Genomic DNA, 17,300 nt, shown 5'->3' with positions numbered 1-17,300 from the left:
ATGATAGACGAGTTTCCCACTAGTAATTACCAGTTGGAGGGCCGTTCAAGTGGATTTGTCTCAGTTGTATGTGGTAAATTCCCACTTCCCACTTGGTTACAAACACAGCATTAGCCTGGCCTATGGAAACGTACTGTACTTTGTTCTAGTAGGAAGGGGGTTTCTGGGCCTCTCTGGTGAAAAGAAAAACCTGGATCCAGTGCTGGCCCTAGGATCTGGAGCCTCAGTATCGTACTGTTTATAAGGAAGCGACTAAGCGCTCTTGCAGCAGTCAGTCTGCTTATTGGTGTGTGTGAGTGAGCGTGTGGAACATCTGGAAGCATGAGGACCTTCGTGTTGTTGATGTGCCTTGCAGTGGGCTGTCTGGCTCAGGCACCTCATCAATGCAGTAAGTAAAAGAGAGAGAGAGAGAGAGAGAGAGCAATTGTATTGTAAATTGAGTAGTAAACCTAAGAGCAGCACTGTTATGAATGCCTGCCTCCAGTCAAAGATTTCCTACTGCGTACAGTATAACCTTGATTTAACACCTGTACTGTACAGTACTTGTATTGTAGGCAGAGCAGAGTGGGAAAAGTCGTGATGGCAATTTTGGGTAGATGTTTCTTCTATGTTTATAGTGTGTAGTCCACTTTATGGCTAAATTGTCCATTTAACACAAGAAAATTGATAAATAATTAACTTATAAAACACCCCTCCCTCTCTCAGGGTCTCCCCCTCTTCTGACCGGAGCCCTCTCTGTGGTAAGTCTGGTTTGTTTCTCCACAGTAGACGGGAATACATGGCTATGGGGTTCCCATGATAATAATACCAAAAGGAATATTTTGACATATAAATCTGGCTATAAATATTAAAAAATATATTGATATGGTCCTCTGTAGCTCAACTGGTAGAGCACGGCGCTTGTAACGCCAAGGTAGTGGGTTCGATCCCCGGGACCACCCATACACAAAAATGTATGCACGCATGACTGTAAGTCGCTTTGGATAAAAGCGTCTGCTAAATGGCATATTAATTTAATTATTAATTATATTATTAATGATATCCTGCCTTGTAAAATTACAAAATAAAAAATACTAATTTGGTCACAAAAAAAGAAAACCAAATAAAAAAGGAAAGCAAATGCTGTATTGATATGGCTATTATTATATACTCTGCTATAATAATGATATACTCTGCTATAATGATATACTCTGCTATAATAATGATATACTCTGCTATAACAATCCCTTTCACACTCCTGTCCTTTCAGGCAAATGAGAAGTTTTATGCAAATTCCAAATACACCTATGACGCGATGGGCAAGCGTATCCGCTTCAAGGAGATTGGTTCTTATGAGAACAAGACATTTGGCATTGATGCCCTTTTGCTCTTCAGAGAGGTAACAAACACTTATTCACAACAATGACAACCATGTATTCACAATGACAACCATGCATTCACAATGACAACCATTTATTTGACATACCGGTACACAAAAATCACAGTCATGCTAGGGCTGTCAAACGATAAAATGTTTTTAATTGAGTTAAACGCGTACCCATGATGAAAATTACAGGCCTCTCTCATCTTTTTAAGTGGGAGAACTTGCACAATTGGTGGCTGACTAAATACTTGTTTTCCCCACTGTGTATATATATATATGAAACATTCTATTGGTTGCAAGAATTTTGTATAATGACAATTGAAAAACTATGTTTTGAATCCAGCGTCGTTTTGTGTATCAGTTCATAAACCACGTGCCATGGAATTGGTACATCCAAAATCTCTTCCTAACTACACTGCTCAAAAAAATAAAGGGAACACTTAAACAACACAATGTAACTCCAAGTCAATCACACTTCTGTGAAATTAAACTGTCCACTTAGGAAGCAACACTGATTGACAATAAATTCCACATGCTGTTGTGCAAATGGAATAGACAACAGGTGGAAATTATATGCAATTAGCAAGACACCCCCAATAAAGGACTGGTTTTGCAGGTGGTGACCACAGACCACTTCTCAGTTCCTATGCTTCCTGGCTGATGTTTTGGTCACTTTTGAATGCTGGCGGTGCTTTCACTCTAGTGGTAGCATGAGACGAAGTCTACAACCTACACAAGTGGCTCAGGTAGTGCAGCTCATCCAGGATGGCACATCAATGCGAGCTGTGGCAAGAAGGTTTGCTGTGTCCGTCAGCGTAGTGTCCAGAGCATGGAGGCGCTACCAGGAGACAGGCCAGTACATCAGGAGACGTAGAGGAGGCCGTAGGAGGGCAACAACCCAGCAGCAGGACTGCTACCTCCGCCTTTGTGCAAGGAGGAGCAGGAGGAGCACTGCCAGAGCACTGCAAAATGACCTCCAGCAGGCCACAAATGTGCATGTGTCTGCTCAAACGGTCAGAAACAGACTCCATGAGGGTGGTATGAGGGCCCGACGTCCACATGTGGGGGTTGTGCTTACAGCCCAACACCGTGCAGGACGTTTGGCATTTGCCAGAGAACACTGGCGCCCTGTGCTCTTCACAGATGAAAGCAGGTTCACACTGAGCACGTGACAGACGTGACAGAGTCTGGAGACGCCGTGGAGAACGTTCTGCTGCCTGCAACATCCTCCAGCATGACCGGTTTGGCGGTGGGTCAGTCATGGTGTGGGGTGGCATTTCTTTGGGGGGCCGCACAGCCCTCCATGTGCTCGCCAGAGGTAGCCTGACTGCCATTAGGTATCGAGATGAGATCCTCAGACCCCTTGTGAGACCATATGCTGGTGCGGTTGGCCCTGGGTTCCTCCTAATGCAAGACAATGCTAGACCTCATGTGGCTGGAGTGTGTCAGCAGTTTCTGCAAGAGGAAGGCATTGATGCTATGGACTGGCCCGCCCGTTCCCCAGACCTGAATCCAACTGAGTACATCTGGGACATGTCTCGCTCCATCCACCAACGCCACGTTGCACCACAGACTGTCCAGGAGTTGGCAGATGCTTTAGTCCAGGTCTGGGAGGAGATCCCTCAGGAGACCATCCGCCACCTCATCAGGAGCATGCCTAGGCGTTGTAGGGAGGTCATACAGGCACATGGAGGCCACACACACTACTGAGCCTCATTTTGACTTGTTTTAAGGACATTACATCAAAGTTGGATCAGCCTGTAGTGTGGTTTTCCACTTTAATTTTGAGGGTGACTCCAAATCCAGACCTCCATGGGTTGATCCATTTGATTTCCATTGATAATTTTTGTGTGATTTTGTTGTCAGCACATTCAACTATGTAAAGAAAAAAGTATTTAATAAGATTATTTCATTCATTCAGATCTAGGGATGTGTTATTTTAGTGTTCCCTTTATTTTTTTGAGCAGTGTATTTTGAAATCTGGTTAAATTGAGAAAGCACACTTTCTTTAACCTCAATGTCAACTTGTTTTTACATGGCACTGTAGATTTTAGCTGTATAGGTTATGTATTTTGGATGTTTTCAGTGTATTTTCAACGCTTTCAGACAATATTATTAACATTAAAATATAGTGCACTAAAATTGCAAAAAGTGAACTCAAGTTAACCGATTAACTCTGACAGCCCTAAGTCATGCACCTTCCATCAGTTTATAATTTAAACAAAGACAACGATGCATTGTTAGAAGAAAATTCTAAAACGTCCTACAAATCAGCTTTTCCTCCAACTTCTTCCAGGGTGTCATGTATATGATTAACCACAGGAACAAAACCTGTACGAAGGAGAGGCTGAAGAGGGAGGACTTCCACCCCATGGAGATCCCTGCCGATGCTGCTCTGCTGGGCCAGGTGATCTTAGGGAGCTCCTCTGGTCCAGGACAAGGTCTGCTGGTCAACACCTGGTATGGAGAAGTTGCAACCCCAAGTGGTAAGAAAAAGGACACGGTTTGTTAAATGTTTTTTTATTTTATTCGTGGCCTTCCTCTCTCCGAGGAATACCAAGAAAAATTCCTTAGCAACTATTTGTTGCATGGCAATTCAGTTTTGGGATTCTGTTCTCAAGTCACATTTCTGCTCCCTGACTTAGCCTTTCTGACTGTGGATCAATTTCATCTCCAGGTAAAGACAAATGGATGAGTACCTTCACTGAGTTTGGGTGCATACCTGTCAGCTCTACATACTACACAGACAAGACCGGCTGGACGCTTACAACGTTAGTGTGTATATTATTGGGCAGTGAATTAAATATGACAGTTTTGTATATACAGTGGGGCAAAAAAGTATTTAGTCAGCCACTATTTGTGCAAGTTCTCCCACTTAAAAAGATGAGAGAGGGCTGTAATTTTCATCATAGGTACACGTCAACTATGAAAGACAAATTGAGAAAAAAAATCCAGAAAATCACATAGTAGGATTTTTTATGAATTATTTGCAAATTATGGTGGAAAATAAGTATTTGGTCACCTACAAACAAGCAATATTTCTGGCTCTCACAGACCTGTAACTTCTTCTTTAAGAGGCTCCTCTGTCCTCCACTCGTTACCTGTATTAATGGTATCTGTTTGAACTTGTTATCAGTATAAAAGACACCTGTCCACAACCTCAAACAGTCACACTCCAAACTCCACTATGGCCAAGACCAAATAGCTGACAAAGGACACCAGAAACAAAATTGTAGACCTGCACCAGGCTGGGAAGACTGAATCTGCAATAGGTAAGCAGCTTGGTTTGAAGAAATCAACTGTGGGAGCAATTATTAGGAAATGGAAGACATACAAGACCACTGATAATCTCCCTCGATCTGGGGCTCCACGCAAGATCTCACCCCGTGTGGTCAAAATGATCACAAGAACGGTGAGCAAAAATCCCAGAACCACACGGGGGACCTAGTGAATGACCTGCAGAGAGCTGGGACCAAAGTAACAAAGCCTACCATCAGTAACACACTACGCCGCCAGGGACTCAAATCCTGCAGTTCAAGACGTGTCCGCCTGCTTAAGCCAGTAAATGTCCAGGCCTGTCTGAAGTTTGCTAGAGTGCATTTGGATGATCCAGAAGAGGATTGGGGAGAATGTCATATGGTCAGATGAAACCAAAATAGAACTTTTTGGTAAAAACTCAACTCGTCGTGTTTGGAGGACAAAGAATGCTGAGTTGCATCCAAAGAACACCATACCTACTGTGAAGTATGGGGGTGGAAACATCATGCTTTGGGGCTGTTTTTTCTGCAAAGGGACCAGGACGACTGATCCGTGTAACAGAACGAATGAATGGGGCCATGTATCGTGAGATTTTGAGTGAAAACCTCCTTCCATCAGCAAGGGCATTGAAGATGAAACGTGGCTGGGTCTTTCAGCATGACAATGATCCCAAACACACCGCCCGGGCAATGAAGGAGTGGCTTCGTAGAAGCATTTCAAGGTCCTGGAGTGGCCTAGCCAGTCTCCTGATCTCAACCCCATAGAAAATCTTTGGAGGGAGTTGAAAGTCTGTGTTGCCCAGCGACAGCCCCAAAACATCACTGCTCTAGAGGAGATCTGCATGGAGGAATGGGCCAAAATACCAGCAACAGTGTGTGAAAACCTTGTGAAGACTTACAGAAAACGTTTGACCTGTGTCATTGCCAACAAAGGGTATATAACAAAGTATTGAGAAACTTTTGTTATTGACCAAATACTTATTTTCCACCATCATTTGCAAATAAATTCATTAAAAATCCTACAATGTGATTTTCTGGATTTTTTTTTCTCATTTTGTCTGTCATAGTTGACGTGTACCTATGATGAAAATTACAGGCCTCTCTCATCTTTTTAAGTGGGAGAACTTGCACAATTGGTGGCTGACTAAATACTTTTTTTCCCCACTGTATATATATATATATATATATATATATATATACACACACACACACACACAGTTGAAGTCGAAAGTTTACATATACTTAGGTTGGAGTCATTAAAACTCGTTTTTCAACCACTCCACAAATTTCTTGTTAACATACTATAGTTTTGGCAAGTCGGTTAGGACATCTACTTTGTGCATGACACAAGTAATTTTTCCAACAATTGTTTACAGACAGATTATTTCACTTATAATTCACTGTATCACAATTCCAGTGGGTCAGAAGTTTACATACACTAAGTTGACTGTGCCTTTAAACAGCTTGGAAAATTCCAGAAATAGATATCATGGCTTTAGAAGCTTCTGATAGGCTAATTGACATCATTTGAGTCAATTGGAGGTGTACCTGTGGATGTATTTCAAGGCCTACCTTCAAACTCAGTGCCTCTTTGCTTGACATCATGGGAACATCTAAAGAAATCAGCCAAGACCTCAGAAAATAAATTGTAGACCTCCACAAGTCTGGTTCATCCTTGGGAGTAATTTCCAAACGCCTGAAGGTACCACATTCATCTGTACGCAAGTATAAACACCATGGGACCAGGCAGCTGTCATACCGCTCAGGAAGGAGACGCGTTCTGTCTCCTAGAGATGAGCGTACTTTGGTGCGAAAAGTGCAAATCAATCCCAGAACAACAGCAAAGGACCTTGTGAAGATGCTGGAAGAAACAGGTACAAAAGTATCTATATCCACAGTAAAACGAGTCCTATATTGACATAACCTGAAAGGTCGCTCAGCAAGGAAGAAGCCACTGCTCCAAAACCGCCATAAAAAAGCCAGACCATGGTTTGCAACTGCACATGGGGACAAAGATCATACTTTTTGGAGAAATGTCCTCTGGTATGATGGAACAAAAATAGAACTGTTTGGCCATAATGACCATCGTTATGTTTGGAGGGAAAAGGGGGGTGGCTTGCAAGCTGAAGAACACCATCCCAACCGTGAAGCACGGGGGTGGCAGCATAATGCTGTGGGAGTGCTTTGCTGCAGGAGGGACTGGTGCTCTTCACAAAATAGATGGCATCATGAGGAAGGAAAATGATGTGGATATATTGAAGCAACATCTCAAGACATCAGTCAGGAAGTTAAAGCTTGGTCGTAAATGGGTCTTCCAAATGGACAATGACCCCAAGCATACTTCCAAAGTTGTGGCAAAATGGCTTAAGGACAAAGCCCTGACCTCAAACCTATAGAAAATGTGTGGGCAGAACTGAAAAAGCATGTGCGAGCAAGGAGGCCTACAAACCTGACTCAGTTACACCAGCTCTGTCAGGAGGAATGGGCCAAAATTCACCCAACTTATTGTGGGAAGCTTGTGGAAGGCTACCCGAAACGTTTGACCCAAGTTAAACAATTTAAAGGCAATGCTACCAAATACTAATTGAGTGTATGTAAACTTCTGACCCACTGGGAATGTGATGAAAGAAATAAAAGCTGAAATAAATAATTCTCTCTACTATTATTCTGACATTTCACATTCTTAAGATAAAGTGGTGATCCTAACTGACCTAAGACAGGGAATATTTTTACTAGGATTAAATGTCAGGAATTGTGAAAAACTGAGTTTAAATGTATTTGGCTAAGGTGTATGTAGTGTCATTTTACATCAATACATGGTCTATGTAGTCTTTGTTTCATATCCTCATTCTGAGGAACTTAATCAGTCCTTTATGTGTTCCTCAAAGCAATCAAAATGTCTTAATTCGCTAGTTTGATACTTATGGAAACATAAAAATCCATAATTTCATCATAAAAGTATTATGAATTATTAACACTAACTAAACCAAGCATGGATTTGACTTTTGTTAAATCTACAGATATCAATTATGTTATGTGATAATTATATAATCTTTTTTTTTTTTTTTTTAAAGCTTCTTCAACATTGTCATTGGGATCATGGACCCCCAGGAGTTCTTCCCTCCTAAATTCTGTCAGGGCGCTAAACTGGATGAGACTGCAGAGGCTGCCAACTTCTACAGCATTTTCAAAAACCTTACAAAATAGTCCTAAAGGACATTGTCTTTCATTCTGTTTCTTATGAGAATTTCACACAACTATTGCTTCTTTTTAACCTTAGATAAAAAGCAGTGTTTTTAAATGAATTTATAATTATAACTCAGGACTGTGTTAGTGTAGGAAAAAGGGGTAAAACACAAGTTACAAAAAAATGCCAGTACTGACCATGTTACATGTCAGTTGCACTGAGGATTATATGTAAACATTACCATCGACATAAGTTAATTACTTTCCTTGCTACATATGGGCCTTGGAAATATGTACTTGCACTGTGAACTGTCCTTCTGAATAAATAAAGTAAAGTCTACAGTAATTGTTCTATAGTATAGTGGATAGATAGCACTTCACAAGACCTCTTCATATTGTGTAGACATAGAAAGAAATGTACAGATAAGAGACTCGGTCAGTTGTATCAACAAATTACTTATTACATTCACATCTCATTCATGTCAAATATCCTCACTCCCTGACTCAGGTGCATTATGGAGCAACAGACAGACTAAAACAACCAACTAGCTACTGTGCTACAGGACGGGTTAACGTGGTAGCAATAATAAGTCACTCCTCTTAGCTCCTCCACCTCCTCCACTCCCACATTGGCAGCCATCACCCCGCTTTCTCCAGCCACAACATCCTGGCATCAGGGTCCTCGTCTGAGAACTGGAGCTGAGACCCAGAGTTCCTCAATTCTCGGGCCGACTCTTTTCTCTGTGTATATCAATGATGTCGCTCTTGCTGCTGGTGACGCTCGGCTCCACCTCTACGCAGACGACACCATTTTGTATACATCTGGCCCTTCATTGGACACTGTGTTAACAAACCTCCAAACGAGCTTCAATGCCATACAACACTCCTTCAGTAGCCTCCAACTGCTCTTAAACACTAGTAAAACTAAATGCATGCTCTTCAATCGAACGCTGCTGGCACCCGCCCACCCGACTAGAATCACTACTCTTGACGGGTCTGACCTAGAGTATGTGGACAACTACAAATACCTAGGTGTCTGGTTAGACTGTAAACTCTCCTTCCAGACTCACATTAAGCATCTCCAATCCAAAGTTAAATCTAGAATTGGCTTCCTATTTCGCAACAAAGCCTCCTTCACTCATGCTGCCAAACATGCCCTCATAAAACTGACTATCCTACCGATCCTTGACTTCGGCGATGTCATTTACAAAATAGCCTCCAACACTCTACTCAGCAAATTGGATGTAGTCTATCACAGTGCCATCCGTTTTGTCACCAAAGCCCCATATACTACCCACCACTGTGACCTGTACGCTCTTGTTGGCTGGTCCTCACTACATATTCGTCGCCAAACCCACTGGCTCCAGGCCATATATAAATCACTGCTAGGCAAATCCCCGCCTTATCTTAGCTCATTGGTCACCAGAGCAACAACCACCCGTTGTATGTGCTCCAGCAGGTATATTTCACTGGTCATCCCCAAAGCCAACACCTCCTTTGGCCGCCATTCCTTCCAGTTCTCTGTTGCCAATGACTGGAACGAATTGCAAACATCTCTGAAGCTGGAGACTCTTATCTCCCTCACTAACTTTAAGCATCAGTTGTCAGAGCACCTTCCCGATCACTGCACCTGTACACAGCCCATCTGAAATTAGCCCACCCAACTACCTCATCCCCATATTGTTATTTATTTTACTCATTTGCACCCCAGTATCTCTATTTGCACATCATCTCTCGCACATCTATCATTCCAGTGTTAATACTAATTGTAATTATTTTGCACTATGGCCTATTTATTGCCTTACCTCCATAACTTGCTACATTTGAACACACTGTATATATATTTTCTGTTGTATTTTTGACTATGTTTTGTTTTACCCCATATGTAACTCTGTGTTGTTGTTTTTAATCGCACTGCTTTGCTTTATCTTGGCCAGGTCGCAGTTGTAAATGAGAACTTGTTCTCAACTGGCTTACCTGGTTAAATAAAGGTGAAATAAATAAAAAATCTTCAGGCACTGCTTTTGCAACTGGCTGGACTTGGCTCCCCCTTCCCTAGACCGTAGCAAGGCATGTATGGTGCACTTGTCTAGAATGAGGTCCATGCTCTCAGAACCAAAGTGTTTGTGGAGATGAGTGCAGTCCAGTTCTAAGAAGTCAAGCTTAGAGAAAGGGTTCTGAGGTTGCATGCCTTTGGTTTCTGTATGTTCCTCCATTAAGCACACAACAATAGGGGAGATGTCAGCGCAGGTCATCCGCACTGGCCAGGGAGAGTCTCTGTGTATGCAGGGTCCTAGGCCAGAGGAACCACAGCCCATGTCAAGGACGCTTAGTAAGGCATCTAAGTTGGGAATGCGGCATGGGCAGGATGAAGTGCCGGATTGCGTCGATACCAAAGAACCACTCAAAGGTCTTGCTTTTGTTTTCTGTGTAGAATCGGTCACATGTTGCTTTCTTGTCCATGTTGTTGATAAGTTCAGCTAGTAGGGACAGAAAGGTGACTGTCTGGAAGAAAACTAAAACATACTGGTGGTATTATATCATTTTCATAATGTCAGTTTATAAACCCTTAAAGCAGGGTTTCCCTAGCACTACACAGCTGATTCAAATAACCAACTCATCATCAAGCTTTGATTATTTGAATCAGCGGTGTAGTGCTAGGGCAAAAACCAAAACGTGCACCCAGGGGGCCCCAGGACTGACTTTGGGAAATCCTGCCTTAAAGCGGCAATCTGCAGTTGCTTCATCCATTGTTGGACTTCTGAATTAATGAAATGTGCCCATTGATTCTTGAAGGATAACTTATAAATGCCTCATGAGCTTAGTTCAACTGTCTTACCCATCAGAACCCAAAATATAAGCTTGTTTCACTCCAAAGTAGATGTAAACAAACACTATAAAGCCTCAAAACATGGTTAAAACTATTGTCAGGAATTCCCTACTGGTGACTATTATCTCACAACCATTCCAAGCTGCACACTCCACACCCTATCCCCCCACCACCTGAGCCTGACAGTCTAGGGCAGAGGTGTCAAACTCATTCAATGGAGGGCCGAGTGACTGCAGGTTTTTTGTTTTTCCTTTCAATTAAGACCTAGACAACCAGGTGAGGGGGGTTCTGTACTAATTAGTGATCTTAATTCATCAATCAAGTACAAGGGTGGTGCAAAAACCCGCAGACACTCAGCCTTCTGTGGAATTAATTTGACACGTGGTCTAGGGGTACCATAAACAAGCCTCTCAAACTCTGGCCTGGAGACCTGGGGCCTGTTGCACAAAAGTAGAATTAAGACATCCGGGATAAATTACTCAGCTGAGCTCAATGAAGCCAAAACATGTGCGTCCAGGCTTAATTGGTTGCACAAAGACCAAGCCAGGATGAGCAGACACGGATTCATTAAGCCAGGTGAAACCAATCCTGGATAGGTGCGCGCTCACGGCTCACTCAAATAGACCCCGCCACAGATCACAGATTAACTGATTTACCATGGCAACTAGAGCCGCGTACTTTTCCCCGTCGGAAGCACAAATCCTCATGGAGGCATACGAGGAGGTAAAAGATATAATTAAGAAGAAAGGCAACACCGCCACAGTGATAAAGCAAAGAGAAAAAGCGTGGCAAAGTATTGCAGACCGCCTGAATGCGTAAGTAGTGCACAATTACACACACCGCTCCGCTGAAACATCACAATTACAATTCAAATATTTAATTCACATCTCCAAAAATGCAGTTGTACTGTAATTATGAAACGGTTAAATTTTTAATTGAAATGCACTGCAGATATGGAGTGAAATTGTGTAAAGTAACTCCATCACACTGTATAAAGCTATGATACATTTTTTGATATTTTTACTGAAAACAAGACAAAAATACCAAGTAATTTTTTGCAGTGTGACTCCATTAAATGTGTGTGTGTGTGTGTGTGTGTGTGTGTGTAGATTAAACATGAACGGGCCAAAATGGACATGGCAGCAGGTCAAAATCAAATACAAGAACATTCTGCAGAATGGTATGGTCCCTGACTAATATTTAACAAAGCACAAGCATATATTGTACCCAGAAGGTGCCTGCTCACACATTGTCTGTACTGTTTTAGCAGTGAAAAAGAATACCCACAGACAAGGCACGGGTGGTGGGTCACCAAAGGCTGACCTTACCCCAGCAGAGGACATGGCCTTGGAGCTAAATAAAGGCAGGCCCGTCTTAGAGGGGATCCCTGGGGGAAAGAGACGAGCATAGGTTCCTCCCAAGATGCCACCCGCTTCATTCAAGGTATGTCCTTCCATCTCTACATGGGATACAACCACATTCATATTGAATCAATTTGGACTGTCTGACTTTGGTTTACCTATTGCCTTGCAGTGTCTGGCAGCACTGTGTTCCTGTTAGAGCCACCAGCACAAGCACCAGACGATGCTGATCCAGTGAGTACTCCATCAAAGGCATACTGTAGGCCTGGCATGTCTTGTCTACTAGCTTCAATATGAATCCGATTAAATGTGATAGGGTGAAGGCCCCAGTGCAGCAGCAACAGCACATGATGGAGACGATGATGAGGAGGAGACCATCTCTCTGGATTCCAGAAGGCATGAGGTATCATGTTAAGACTGTGAAAGTACTATTTACTCTACAATGGTGAGGAGTCCTCATCAAAATCAAAAAATCTAATTTCTTTTACAGGACCCAGATGCTATACAGTGGGAAAACCAGCCTGGCAACATAGTGCGTATTAATAAAAGGACACCACATCCTGCCAAATTCCAGCTGCGCTAATTGTATTGTGTGTCACAGAGCTCACAAGCTATCAGAAAGTTGTATGGCAACCACCTCCGGCGCCAAATAGAACTGGCAGACATAGACATTCAGTACAAGAAGAAAAAGATGGAAAATCTTGCACTGGAGTCCGAAATAAAAAAGAGGACAATTAGGAAACTGGACCTTGAAATAAAAAAACTTGAGAGGGAGGTGAGATATGCCTTCAATGTACACTGTATGCTAACTGTAACACAAATGTATTAATCATTATTTTTCTTTCCTCCCCCAGCTCCAAGAAGATGACACAGCTCAAAATAAAAATTAGGTATATTCTCGTAAAGTCAAGTGAGCCATGACATATGAGCTCTTATTGTGAGCACACAGGACGGTGGCATCTTTCTAAGGTTTTTTTATTTTCCCAGCAATCAGTACAACCAAGTCATCGTTATAAGGCATCGCCCTCTTTGCCCACCCCCAGCACCAGGTGTGGCCACTAGCCTATATGAAGGCCCAAAATTGTGTGTTCCTTTCTGCTCTGACAATGGCATGCCCATTCGTGCGAGATGTGGTGGATGAAGAAGCACTTGTGCTGAGGGAGAGCCTTCAGGCGAGAAAGGGTCTTCAGGGACCGGTTGGACCCACTGGCCTTCCCTGATGACCATCTATATGAAAGATACAGGTTTTCTGCAGATGGCATCAGGTATCTATGCAGACTACTGGGTCCCAGGATTAAGCACCGCACTGCACGGAGCCATGCACTGAGTGTGGAGCAAATGGTTTGTGTGGCCTTGCGCTTTTTTGCTAGTGGAGCCTTCCTGTACTCAGTGGGGGATGCAGAACAGCTGAACAAGGCCACAATTTGCCGCACAATAAGGAGTGTGTGTCTGGCTATCAAAGCATTAGCAGATGTCTTCATCTCCTTCCCTGGCCACAGAAGACTCTGTGACATCAAAGAGGAGTTCTATAGGATTGCAGGTAAGAGGATCTACAAATTACAGGACAACTGTTAACACATAGTAGGATACTCATTACTTTGTGTGACAGGTTTCCCCCAATGTCATTGGTGCAGTGGACTGCACACACATAAGGATAAAAGCCCCCTCAGGTGCCCATGAGGCCGATTTTGTGAATAGGAAATCCTTTCACAGCATTAATGTTCAGGTGAACATAACTTTTTGATATTGTCCATTGACGAACACTCTGCATTGCCAGTGATGTGCATTGATTGGTGTAATATTCCTCATCTTATGATTTCAGATGGTCTGCAATGCTGACTGTGTGATCAGCAATGTTGTGGCAAAATGGCCTGGCTCAGTCCATGACTCCAGAATCTTTCGGGCCTCTGAAATCTATCAGTGCCTATCACAAGGTAAGCCACACAACCCCCTATTTATAACCATCATGGCTGTGTCAAGAATATCACTGTGTTTATGAGGTAGTAATGATGAGATTTTGTGTTGACAGGTGAATTCTCTGGTGTGTTGCTGGGAGACAGGGGGTATGGCTGCCAGCCTTTTCTCCTGACACCTTTCACAGACCCCCCAGGAAGCACAGCAGGCCTACAACCATGCCCATGCCAGGACCAGGGCCAGAGTTGAAATGACCTTTGGCCTCCTGAAGGCACGCTTTCACTGCCTTCACAAATTAAGGGGTCAGCCCTGTTAGGGCATGTGATATTACTGTGGCTTGTGCTGTCCTCCACAATGTGGCCTGCCTGAGGAAGGAGAGGGCCCCCAGAGTGCCACCAGCCATGGACTGGGACAATCCGGCAATCTTCCCTGATGACGACAGTGGTCGGCTGCTGAGGGACCAATATGTGTTGAATTATTTTAGTTAGTATGTGTGCTTTCAATTTTGGTTAAATATGTCCTGCGGTGGCAGAGGAATTTGGGTTTTTTTTGGGTTAGTTTTTTCGAATTTGGCCTCTTATGATGTTTGTGCGGTATACTGTGTGTAATACAAGGCTGCAGGGAGGCTACTGCATCCATTCATTTGTCTGTTCAGTTGATGTGTATGGATTTGTCCTGCATTTATTTTAGTGTGCAGACATGCAGGGTGTGTTATATACAGACCTTTGAATGTGTATGTATCATTTTGTATAATATGCTTGGATTCTGTGCTTTCCATCTTGTAGAGTCACTGTGACTTCAGTTTCGAAAGGAGCTGATGGTTTACCTGCTTTGTTTTGTCCTTATTCAATAAAGGAACATAATGTTACACATTGTGTTTTTATATTCATATGGAATGTGTATTTGTTTATATGACAGAGTACTAGGGCCACACTGAAGAAAAAGGATAAAGTCATAAATTTATGAGGCTGGTTCTTTCTGCAGAACAGCTACATATTGTTTTTACAGTTTTGATACTTATGACAATGTGATACTTAATATTCTGGCACATCAGCATGTCTTTGTTTATGAAACCATACTGAAGTACAATTTCACGAAATGCCCCACATCTGTCATTTTAACAACTGTCCTCCTTTAAAACAACTGGTTACAATATTATGACTTGTGTTTTTTTCCCCTCTGTGGCCCTAATATTCTATCATTTTATATATAGCCTTATAGTCTATGGGAAACTGTAAATTATCTAATGATAGCAACATCATCTAAAAATCATTTTTTATCCAAAATCATTGAAATTAATGATCACAAACGTTTAAATAATGACAGTGGGTCTAGTTATATGTGATAACAATGTATAGTGAGCAGTGAAATAACTATTGGTTTCCATTTGTGGTGACTGCTGACTGACATTAGGGATGAGATTAAATAGATCCTGGAATTTAGCCTGGTCTGGAGCAGGCTAGCTCCACAGAATAAATCTCCATGGTAATTTATACCATAACATATCCTCCTGCCCCCTATCCATCTTTAGTGCAACCGGATTACGGATCAATTGAGCCAGGATCACCAAGATATCCTGGCTTAATCCCTTATCCTAGTTTTGTGCAACAGGCCCCAGGACTGACTTTGGGAAATCCTGCCTTAAAGCGGCAATCTGCAGTTGCTTCATCCATTGTTGGACTTCTGAATTAATGAAATGTGCCCATTGATTCTTGAAGGATAACTTATAAATGCCTCATGAGCTTAGTTCAACTGTCTTACCCATCAGAACCCAAAATATAAGCTTGTTTCACTCCAAAGTAGATGTAAACAAACACTATAAAGCCTCAAAACATGGTTAAAACTATTGTCAGGAATTCCCTACTGGTGACTATTATCTCACAACCATTCCAAGCTGCACACTCCACACCCTATCCCCCACCACCTGAGCCTGACAGTCTAGGGCAGAGGTGTCAAACTCATTCAATGGAGGGCCGAGTGACTGCAGGTTTTTTGTTTTTCCTTTCAATTAAGACCTAGACAACCAGGTGAGGGGGGTTCTGTACTAATTAGTGATCTTAATTCATCAATCAAGTACAAGGGTGGTGCAAAAACCCGCAGACACTCAGCCTTCTGTGGAATTAATTTGACACGTGGTCTAGGGGTACCATAAACAAGCCTCTCAAACTCTGGCCTGTGAGACCTGGGCCCAGATTGGTTGCTAAGGGGCAGGACACCTGACAGCTCTTCTGACTGTGCAGGCTAGTGTCTCTTCAATCCTCTGAGTCAACTCATGAGTTGTTATTGTTGTAATGTGTGTGGGTTTACTATTTACTTTTGGTAGTAGTTAATGCTAGTTTGCTTATCTAGCCTTGATCTATACAGTCCTTACCATTGCTATTTGTGTACAGCCTATTCATTACTGTTCATGTCCTGTATTACAGAACCACATCGTTCCCCTGTCTGTTGTTCGTGTGTATGGCAATAAAGTATCCTTGTGTGTAACTCTGAAGTTGCCTTATTCCCCTCTAGTCGGGGGAAGTGCTAGCAGGTCACCGATCAGCCCAAATGGAGAGTTGCTCTCTTTCAACTATATAATTTTGATATCATGGATGGTCAGTCCTTGCATCCATAGCTCGATGAATTTGAGTGGTTACATTCCTCCGGCCCATCCCTCAGCTTTTTGACGAAACAGGGGTGGGGAGTACGCTTTGTTATTGCTTCAACTGCTGATTACCGCATTAAGCTAACATTTCATAGCGCATTTCAGGTTCACTCATTTGTTCAGTAGACAGTCCTAGTGGAATCAAAATAAATTAGCGCAAGCTAACTTGACCAACCTGTGCCCAAATAATATTATTAGTGAGGGGGGGCTATTTCTCAACAGAAATACCATTTGAATCAATTGAAAGCTAGCCACTGGCTAGCTGTATAGATAGCAAGTAAACTAGATAACAGTATTTAGCTAGCAGCCAGAGGTCAACTGTGTTAGCTAGCTATCATGGAAAGTCTAGTTTGCATCAACTCATTTTACAAGACCGAAATAAACGGAGATATACTTGTTAGACTGGATTGGTGCCTTACACGTGACGTTGTGATTAACTTCCCTAACCTCCTTGGCTAGATTGTCAGTATGTTTAAAATCCCGGCCCTGGTTTCTGTTTCTCCTCGGGAGTCTACTCACTGCTCCTGTAGCTACATACTGTGTGCGCAGTGGTGGACTACTGCGCGTGCGTCAACCAATGTAAACAAGTATGCAGTACTTATATTCACACAAACCAAATTCAAAACATGGACAGATAAGCACATTACATACACACGGAAGTTATTCAAATACTGCATTTCATATTGCTGCTATGCCCGCTGAAATGTGACGATACCAGACGAGTGACAAATACATTAACATACAA

The 17,300-nt window shown here is 42.6% G+C and overlaps 1 protein-coding gene and 1 pseudogene across 1 annotated transcript; one reads left to right on the top strand and one right to left on the bottom strand.

Moving 5' to 3' along the window:
* The first annotated feature begins 260 nt into the window (after positions 1-260).
* Positions 261-8,146, top strand: LOC121571116 (ependymin). The gene is made up of 6 exons (XM_041882419.2): positions 261-388; positions 706-740; positions 1,250-1,378; positions 3,660-3,849; positions 4,041-4,134; positions 7,695-8,146. Exons 1-6 carry the CDS (start codon positions 322-324, stop codon positions 7,825-7,827), a joined length of 648 nt encoding a protein of 215 aa, XP_041738353.2. The 5' UTR covers positions 261-321; the 3' UTR covers positions 7,828-8,146.
* A 90-nt stretch (positions 8,147-8,236) lies between these two features.
* Positions 8,237-10,390, bottom strand: LOC121571118 (annotated as a pseudogene).
* Between the last annotated feature and the right edge of the window lie 6,910 nt (positions 10,391-17,300).

This window comes from Coregonus clupeaformis, chromosome 8, assembly GCF_020615455.1.
Source record: "Coregonus clupeaformis isolate EN_2021a chromosome 8, ASM2061545v1, whole genome shotgun sequence".
Classification (NCBI taxonomy): domain Eukaryota; kingdom Metazoa; phylum Chordata; class Actinopteri; order Salmoniformes; family Salmonidae; genus Coregonus; species Coregonus clupeaformis.
The sequence above is the reverse complement of the archived record's forward strand: the minus strand, read 5'-3'. Positions and strand labels throughout refer to the sequence as shown.

Bases quoted from the DNA above. Each gene is read 5' to 3' on its own strand.
- LOC121571116 (XM_041882419.2), top strand. From the start codon at position 322: ATGAGGACCTTCGTGTTGTTGATGTGCCTTGCAGTGGGCTGTCTGGCT. The intron at 389-705 runs GTAAGTAAAAGA...TCCCTCTCTCAG, and splicing joins TCAGGCACCTCATCAATGCA to GGTCTCCCCCTCTTCTGACC. The intron at 741-1,249 runs GTAAGTCTGGTT...CTGTCCTTTCAG, and splicing joins TGACCGGAGCCCTCTCTGTG to GCAAATGAGAAGTTTTATGC.